Source organism: Simochromis diagramma, unplaced genomic scaffold (assembly GCF_900408965.1).
Source record: "Simochromis diagramma unplaced genomic scaffold, fSimDia1.1 OVJJ01000682.1, whole genome shotgun sequence".
Taxonomy (NCBI): domain Eukaryota; kingdom Metazoa; phylum Chordata; class Actinopteri; order Cichliformes; family Cichlidae; genus Simochromis; species Simochromis diagramma.
In genome coordinates this window covers 1496079-1505718 of record NW_024387359.1, presented here as the reverse complement: position 1 = coordinate 1505718, position 9640 = coordinate 1496079, and the positions used below count along the sequence as shown (strand labels likewise).

At 40.5% G+C, this 9640-nt stretch overlaps 1 protein-coding gene across 2 annotated transcripts; it reads left to right on the top strand.

The window, feature by feature from the left end:
- The first annotated feature begins 966 nt into the window (after positions 1-966).
- Positions 967-9640, top strand: LOC120718687 (GRAM domain-containing protein 2B-like). Of its 2 annotated transcripts, none has more exons than XM_040007313.1 (14): positions 967-1213; positions 1750-1884; positions 2338-2425; positions 2563-2632; positions 2711-2814; positions 2905-3000; positions 3515-3586; positions 4572-4652; positions 4794-4905; positions 5318-5434; positions 5983-6073; positions 6232-6336; positions 6479-6563; positions 8775-9640. In XM_040007313.1, the coding sequence occupies exons 1-14, from the start codon at positions 1119-1121 to the stop codon at positions 8811-8813; spliced, it is 1290 nt and encodes a 429-aa protein (XP_039863247.1). In that variant the 5' UTR covers positions 967-1118; the 3' UTR covers positions 8814-9640. The 2 variants fall into 2 exon arrangements, with proteins under 2 accessions (XP_039863247.1, XP_039863248.1); XM_040007314.1 differs by having other exon boundaries at positions 970-1213; positions 1750-1875.

Below are 9640 nucleotides of genomic sequence, written 5' to 3'. Positions count from 1 at the left end.
AACCAGAAATGTTATTGTCGACAATTGCTAAAATAAATAAATAAATAATACTGGTATTTAAATTGTTGTAACTTTCTAGCGTATAATCTGTACACCAAGCTAGAAAGAACACTTCTGTCACAGAAACTGCATTATTTTTTTTATTTTTTTTGGTAAACTCACTTTTATATAATCTTTCAGCTTCATAAATAATTATGAAGCTGAAAAGTGTCCCTGACATTAAAACATGTCTCTTTTAAAGAGAAATTGCAACAAATATAACAGCACAGTTCTTTGAAGATATTTTAAGCAGCCAAAAAGGACTGCCCTGATTATAATGTAGGGACAACAAGGGGCATCGGGATGTCAAACATAAGGCCCAGGACCCAGAACCAAAGACTCAGATGACGCCCACTGATAAATTGAACTTTTTCCTCTTATATTGGGATATCTGAGAGATTAAATGTGCAGTTAAACTTCTCTGCACTGAGAGAAAGACGAGTTTCACTTGTCTGCCCCCCTAAGATCAAAGTGTGCATTATGTGGCTCACGATGTAAAATGAGTTTGACACCCCTGCTCTATTTATCAGTATAAGCAAAAGCATTACAAATAGAAAACAAATAGAAACACTGGGAATCACTTTTCGGCACACAGGCGATCTTTGTTGAACGGTTAACCGAGAGAATAGTTTCAGGTAATCTCACTTGAAAACACATTTATCACGGTTTACACTCTGCTGCCCTCTGCTGGATGTCTACCATAAGTACAATCACATTTCTGGAGTTTTAAGCGTATAAACATTTGGTGAGGGAAACAGTCACTCTTTCAGAGGAGTCCTGGAAACCTTCACTTAAAGCTTACGCAAAGCTTTGACGTAACATTTAGTGTGCGTGAGCATTTTATTACAAGCAGATAACAGCCTGTCCCAGCAGGAGTCCTCTTTGCTCTTTCCCTGTTGCTCCTGACGTTGGTCCCAGTTGCTCCCTCCCCCTTCCCGGCTCCTCCTCTGTGTGGCTTCTTGGTCCACAGACCGATTGTCCCAAACTTTAAATCCTTCCTGAAGCTTCTCCCTTATCTGCGGCGCGAGAGCGAAAGCAGAAGCCGATGGCAGAGGCGAGCGAGAAATGAAGTATGAGATATGGTACTGATGACCGAGCAGGCGGACAGACCTCTGACCCCGTTATTCTCAGCAGAACAACTTCCCTGCAAGGACTCCCGAGGGAACCGCTCGACGTGAGTGTGGGAAAGATGCAGCCAGGGCCCGGGGCTGCCTTTCAGTTTAAGTTGGGGGAAAGCGATCGATGGGGGTGGGGGTTTAAGCGTTGGGCTTATTTGCATCTGCATCCTGCTTCAGAGTGTGGATTTGAATTAAAGGCCTCTGCTGGCTCTGTAAAAGCACGAATTTAGCGAGTACGTGGCACGAAATACAGCCAAGATAGGGTTAATTTGCATTCCAGATGGCAAAAGTTATGTTGTAGCGCCGAAGGCCAATTTTACGCCTGCCCCGTCTCTTTAACTCAAAGAGATGTTTCTGTGCGTTTGAATGGGAATCTCCAGAATCTCGGTGCCCCAACATGTTTTGTTCCTGTGATATAAACCATTACAGCAACACCGGGTAATACGAGCACGGGGAGAGACAAGTGGAAACCTGAGGCAGCTGCTTTTTGAGAACGTTTAAAGATTACGTGAGAGGTGTTCGCTACGGCACAAGTTTGCCAGCTTTTCCCAGGAGAACAGAGAGCAGCGACTTAACTGTGTCATGCCTGCAGGTCTGAGGTGGACAATGGAGGCGAAGGGAGGCAGCGGAAGCGCGGAAGGTCACCTGCAGACCTCCAGCTCTGTCTGGAGACAGCGTCCGACCAGTCCAAGAGCAGGAGGAAACCACTCGGCGTCAGGTGGACAATGTGTATATTTTTATTGTTTATAAGCACTATATAAACCTTTAATGACAAGTAATAAATTAATAACAAGTTCATTTTAATGTCAAACATAAAAGGACTAAATTAAAGTGAAAAGAAAGGATTTTTTTGGACTTTTTCTTATTTTTTAGTTCAAAATGTGCTAGTTTTCCATTTTAACTGCAGCTCTGCAGCTGCGCCCATCCTCCTACATACCTGCACGACCAGAGAGCTGTTTACTGATTATGTTGCTGCTGTTCAAGCAGCTTTTACTTAACCACGTATGACACGCTGCAGAGCCAAATTAGAGGGGTTTACTTTTTTGCCTGATAACAATGTTTAGTGATAGTTTGAGTTATAAATCTGTGACAGTACTTTTCCTTCTGCAGTTACTGTTATTCGTCCTCCTCAGGTGTTACCATGATAGTTAACTGTAAACACTGACCTTTCATTTGCCAGACTGAAACCTGTGGAGCAGCTTTCGCCAGTGCTAAGTCCATGTGACTTAGAAACAAAGTTTGAAAGGAAGAAATGGCAGCCTACCCAGGTAAAAGAACAACAACAACAAAAACAACCCACATACTGATCCATTGACAAATACCACCAAACCCCAAACTATTTTTATGTATATACATTTTTTTTTTTTTTTGTGCCATTTTCTTAATTTAAAACTTTGCCTTTCAGTTGTCAAAAACAAACACCCAGTTCCATAAGTTATTTAAGGAGGTCAGCAAAGATGAGCAGCTCAAGCAAAGTAAGTTTCACCTTTTGCTTTCAGGCAAAAAACAAACAAAAACATGTGACAGTATTAATGTGAAAATGTAACCAACAGGTTACACTTGTGCCCTCCAGAGAGATATTTTGTATCAGGGCAAGTTGTTTGTCTCTGATAACTGGATCTGCTTCCACTCCAAAGTCTTTGGCAAAGATACCAAGGTACGTCACTGTTAACTGCAGTGAGGAATTTATCTGAAATCTTTGCGATTAGCTTGTTTGTTAAAGAACATGAGGTCTTGTCCTTCACAGATTTCAATCCCGGCGATGTCCGTGACACTTATCAGAAAAACGAAAACAGCGCTGTTAGTGCCAAACGCCCTCATGATCGAAACTCCGAGTGATCAGGTAAGAAAGCATTTGATGCAGTCAGCTTTTCCCCGACTTTCCTCTCAACCCGCTACCTGGCAGATGGGGGGCTGTAGTTGAGTCTTGTTCTGTTAGAAGTCAATAGGGCGATCGTGGCTCAAGAGTCGGCAGTTCGTCTTGTAATCGGAAGGTTGCCGGTTCGAGCCCCGGCTCCGACAGCCTCGGTTGTTGTGTCCTTGGGCAAGACACTTCGCCCGTTACCTACTGGTGGTGGTCAGAGGGCCCGGTGGCGCCAGTGTCCGGCAGCCACGCCTCTGTCAGTGCGCCCCAGGGCAACTGTGGCTACAATGTAGCTTGCCATCACCAGTGTGTGGATGATTGAAAAATGTAAAGCGCTTTGGGGTCCTTAGGGACTAAGTAAAGCGCTCTACAAATACAGGCCATTTACTTCCTGTTAAAAGGGGAATTTTTTTCACCAAATGCCGCTTCTGCAGTATACGCTAAAAGTAAAATGGAATTAAAATGACATTGATGCTAAATCTCTCTTTTCCAGCATGTGTTTGTGTCATTCCTCTCTCGAAACACCACCTACAAGCTCCTGAAGTCAATCTGCCTTCATTTAGAGGTAAATGGCATCTTCTATACGGGTTATGCAACTTGTTCTAGAGGTATTCATTAGCTACATTTAGTCTTCTGCAGGAAATCTACGTCCTAATTTACAACACAACCATTGTAAGTTAGAATATATTACTTTACAAAAACACTGAGCATTTTCTCTTCACCCTGCACCACAACCTTCCACACCATTCGAGTCATTGCAGGCTAAGTAAACCTGAGGTGTTGTTACATTTGTCGAGATGTGCTCGTCAGGTCATGTGGAACGTTCCAGTTAGAGTTCCTGCTGAACCATAATTCAGGCATTACTGCTGAAACACGTCATGTTCTTTGCACTTTAATAAATCAAATTAACTACATTTTTTAGAGAGTGTCTGTACTTTCTTTCTCTTCTGTGTTTCTTTAAGACTGGGCAGTTACCGGAAGTTACTTTGTATCTTGGACACAGTATATTAAACATTAGTGTGTTCCAGCTTCCTCTCTTGTTACACTGTAAACTCTGTGTATATTAAATTGTGTCTAAATCCAATACTGGGCTCTAGCAAAGGCCCAGTACTGAAAAGTATCAAAATTCAAAAGTTAGCAACTAGTTAGCAACTAGCTAACAGAGACAGTTTAGCATTTAGCTGCTAAAGAGCCAGGTACTCAATGCAGGAGTTGCAAGCAAGTGGAAGGGGGTGATTTTTAATTTAGTCAGCTAAACAGAGAGAAATATGTTCACTAAGTGCCTGTAAACACACAACTCTAGCTTAGCTTTTTTCCCTCATGTGTGTTTAAATAGGCAACTGTTTGCTAATGCAGATGAAAACTTTGCTAAAGCAAATAGTGAAAAGGCAGCGTCTAACCAAAACGAAGGGAGTGACTTCATTTTTGTGCATGTTGCGTGCATAGAAACAGACAACCAAATGAATTCTGCTGCTGGATTCTGTCTGAATAGGCAACTGTTTGCAGACAGTTTCATAAGTCAATACCAGCTAAGTCTGTTGTCATTACAGGTGGATAAGTCCTGTGGCAGCCCCGTGACTTCCTCTTGTGAAAACAGCTTCAGAATCAAGTGCCCATCGTCACTTCCTCTGGTCAGTAAGGGGTCTGTTCTTTTTCTGAGATGTTTATTTGTTATGTTCTGTTGCAATAGAAAGAGCTATACACATACCTTGTTTTCATGTGATACAACGCCTACATTGTATGTGGTGACCCATGTTTCATGTGGGCTGCAGGATTTTTCTAGAGACTTCTCTGACCTCGATGGAGTTGTGCAGCAGAGACGGCAGGAAATGATGGAGAGCAGCAGCTCCGGGTCTCAGACTCCAGATTATGACAAGTTAGCTGGTGTGTCACCCATCTTCTTTCCTCCTGTGTAATTATATAGCTACTGTGTACTCGCTCTAATCTACTGTACACAGTTTGTAGAGTCATTGTTTGTCTCTGTAAGGGGTGTCAGGTGTCACTGTGGCTTAGACAGCCTTTAGTATTTAGCTGGAGTCAAGCCAAGTGAGCCTCTGGGACTTTGTTTTTATTATAGTGAAGACACTTTTCACAGAAAGAAATCTCATTAAATAATTAACGTAATCTCCATTTTAATCTCAATGACAGCCATCAGCACTGACACAATTAGTTGTTTTTTTTTCTATTTTACAGACTAAAAGGACTTGTCACATTTGCGAGCTTGTTAGCCTCTTAACATTTATTCAAAGTCGCCAGCCACTGGAGTCACAGCGTTTTTCTCTGTTGCTTTGAGCAGACTTCAGCGGCCTCCCAGGCACATTTCTGAACACAGCGAAGAGCGGAGAAGTTTCAGTCCACGCAGATATTCACCTCCAGACTCCCAGCCAAAAGCACGGACCCGCCCTCCAGAGCGGTACTTTGATAATGGCTTTCTAAAAAAGAAAAGATGCTTTGTTGTTAATGCTTCTGTAGTCTTCGATTTCACTGTTTAGCAGGAGCTATTGAATGTTGATAAACGGAAAAGTTTCAGTTGGATATCAGGATAATCCACGCTTTTGCCACTGACCTTTATTAAAAAACCTATTTTGACAAAATTAGAAGAATTATATTTGTACATTATATCTGCAAACTACAAAAGAAGGCCTGAGAACAGCTCAATGTCCCAGCCTGCCGCTATCACACCCCAGCTTACCAGTCAGCATGTCATATCTTCTTTGTTTGATAACCAATAGTTTAAAGACCAAGTTTAAAGACAGCTGACATACTCATACTGTTGTATATGCTACAGTTAGAGGCACACGTGTCTTGTGGAAACAGATGCAGAACACAGAAATTAGAAATTTGACATTCTATCATAAAGTATTTGTAACATTTCTTTATTTCTTTCTAAATAGTTCCTTGCCTTGTTGATGAACATTACCAGAGATACTCATTTTTTTCCTTTGTTGCTTTCACATGTAGACCCAAGCAAGCCAACGCGGGGAGCTTCTCCAAAAGACAAGTCCTCACAGCCGATGTCGTTACAAGCCATCCTCCTCATCTATCTGTTTCTGTGAGCAGCCTCTCATTATGTGGAATTTGAGAAGCCCGAGCAGTCTGACAGACACTTGTTAGGATGTCAAAATCACTTACATCATTTGGCTTAGTGACTGTTCTTTTTGGCTATGATTTGAATCCTCGTGTTTCACTGTGTTTCTGTGTATTTAACAGAGTCGGCGTTCTTGTCTTGTCCTCCTGTTACATGGCGTTCAAGATTGTGGCTCTCGAGCAACGTTTGAACTCTTTGGTTTCAACAGGAGAACATATGTACAGTGAGTAAGTAAGGATTTAAACTTCTTTAGAAACTTTAAGGATTGTGAAATACACATATTCACCACATTTCCAAATGCATGGTTTTTCTTAGGTAGCGCAACTTTCTCATTATTTGGTTAATAATTTGGTGTAAATCTTAATGCAGCAACACTGGGAGCCAAAGGTCACAGGATGAAGTGAATGCTGAAATCTACGGGGAACTGTCGACCAACCTGTTCAAGCTGGAGAAGGTTTGTCAGATTTTGTGAGCTAAACAGCAGTTACAGGTGCTAATAAAAATTGTATTGTTAGATATAATATTTGAACTTAAAATATTGCAAACTAGATCTGGCTGATTTGTCATTATAATAGAGTCAGCAAAGCAATAATTAGAGCCTGAACAATATAGGATTTTTAAGACTGATACTGATATTTATGTGATTAAGAAATCTGGAGTATTGGCTGATATTTTCTCAGATATCCGAAACAAAATAGATATTCATAGCATTTCTTATATATAGTAACTTATGAGTTATTTCTAAGATTATATGACAATACAGTTTAAAAATATTCTTCCGTTATTGTGCTATCAAGTCGCTCATTTACCTTCTGGCCGATTCTGCTCGGATCAGCTGTTTATTGTTGTGTTGCAGAGTGCCCCCTGGTGGACAAACTGTGCAAACAGTTATAACGTAGCTGCAGGGTTTTTTTTCCTGTTGCTTCTTTACTCTTTAAATTTGTATTTACTGGCCGTTACAAATGCTGATACTGATATATCAGCAAATAGCCAATATATTGGTCGGGTTATAACTTCTGGCCAAACTAGTGCATTTTAAAGTAGCCAATCACACCGGAAAGCTGTAAGCAGCTGTGCCTGGATGTGCCCTCAGAGGTGCTGTCCTCCTCATCTGACATCATCTTAATATTGATGTCCCTCTGCAGCTAGTGCACTTTGCCTCATTCCAAGCAGCTGTAAATGCAATCAACACAGACAGTCAGTACTGCGCAATGCACTGTTGACAGGAGACTTTTAGCAGTGTGATAGAAAAATGTAACATAAACCAGTAATGCTAAAACAAATCCAGGGAATCCAGTCTAATAAATTGTACCTTCTTCGCTTTACTGTCACTCTGACTGACACTGACTGTGCTGTTCTCTCCTGATTGCAAAGTCAGGATTCCCTTTAATACTGAAACAGATGAAAATACTGAAAACATGTATAAGGGTGACAGACCAGGGATAGCAAACTCATTTTACGTTGTGGGCCACATACAGCCCACTTTAATCTTAAGCGAGCCAAACCAGTGAAACTCTTCTTTTTGTTACTGTACAGAAGTTTAACTACACTTTTAACCCTAATGAGAAAGAAGTCATTTTTCTAAACGACATAGAAATGCTAATGTAGTAAATGAAAGAAAGCACGACTGGGAATTGATAAGAATTTAGCTGATTCCACTTTCAATATCAGTTATCGATTCTCATTGACCCTGCCTGACAGTCACCACCATCGCCATCAGTAAGGACACAAATATGATCTTTCTCTTAGATATGAACACAAAGCAAAGATCAAAACCAGCACGAAGAAGCTTTAAAGCGATCACAAACAGGAGGCTGCAGACTGACTGCTCATCAGTCTGTCATCAGACATTACCTGTTGAAGTTCAGAGTCTGGCTGCTAGGCTGGGGTCAGGATTCATTCAGCTAACATCACTCTGGGTTCTTGGTTAGCTTAGCATTAGCATGCTATCTGTGCAGGTGCCTGCAAAGAGCTGAAGTTGTGTTAACAGCATAATGCAATTGTTTCTGTCCTGGCTGCAGTATGCACTTTACTAGGCGCTGTCATAATAAAGTGCAAAACCCCCCAAAAACGACTATACTATATTTATTTACTACTTAAATATTTATTTATGCACATGGATTTAATTATTGGGGCCAAAGCGCTCACCGTGTGACAATCCTTGTACGCGTGTGTGCACCTCTTGACCTTTGTAACCTGGCGCAGCTGGATTGAAGATGCGAGTGTAGGATCATCTTTTTTACCCCCATTTTAATGACATCACACCCAGAAATGTGACTCCTTGTAAAACCACAACATTTTGGGTTTTTTTGTTTATAGTATTTTTTTATTTACATTACATTCATTCTGATAGAAACAGAAAGGTACAAAAAACAGAAAAACAGAGATTCAGTAAGACAAAGGAGTAAGGTGAAGGTGACTTTTATTAAGATGCACATTTTAGAAAAAAGAAATTTCAGAAGTCCTGGCTTCAGAAATATTTTACTGGGAATGAAATGATGATTGATGGTGTCACATTTTAAATCTAACCACAGTTGTACAAAGCTAGCTGTTGCCTTCAAGGACCCAGTCTTTATGCTAAGCTAAGCTAATCAGCTGTAACATGTTTAACATAATTGTGAATTATAAAGTATCCCTCACTTGCGTTTTTTTTTCCACACCACAGATTCAGAAAAACCTCCAGAAACTCCTGGAGGAGACTTAAAAGAAGACTGTGGTCTGTTGTAGTGTCCACAGAGAAGAGCGAGTGCTGTGTAGAAGAGATCGTGCTTGAGCTGTGCAGATCAGCCGTGATCAGATTTGGTCATAACTTTCTTGCCAAAGCATGGACAGCTCATACACAAAGCATTCTTTAGACTGTGTGAAGTAAAATTGTGCAATAATGGCTTCTTTCCCTTTTGCACTCAGGACTATTTGATCACCTTTTTTTAACAGAAAGCTGTGCTGAAGCAGTGTGCTAGTTTGCTAGTGGTAGTGTTAGCGAAGTGACTGTGTTTTATTTATTTAGTAGCTTTCATGTTACATTTCACAGTAGTAAGATTGTTAATAAGTTGTCAGGTCCAAAGGTTCTATTTCATGTCAAGGTCAATGTTTTTGTCAGCATTAAAATGTCAGTAAGTTATATTTTTATCATGCTTATGACTCACTCATCAAAAGATTGTACAACACTCAGCTTGTTCTTATGGTGTGATGTCAACAGATATGTATAAATATACACTTTGCTTTGTGAAATCACACAACAGTAAGAGCAAATCAGAGTTTAAAATATATTTTTATTGTAAGTGTGGAATTTTTAATTTTCATACGAACCAACTGCTGTTTCATTCAGATGCAATTGTATAGTTTCTCAAACCTAGCAGCGTGTACTGCATTTACCCTGTTCCCATTCTGTTTTCACTTTGTTTGTGTGTATGAAAAACAAAAAAAAAATTGTGTTTAACTTTAGTTGTGACCCTTCAGATCACAGCTTGTGCCTTTGTGATTGTATCACAGCTCTAAAATAAACGGTTTTTCATGAAGTGTTTCTTGAAA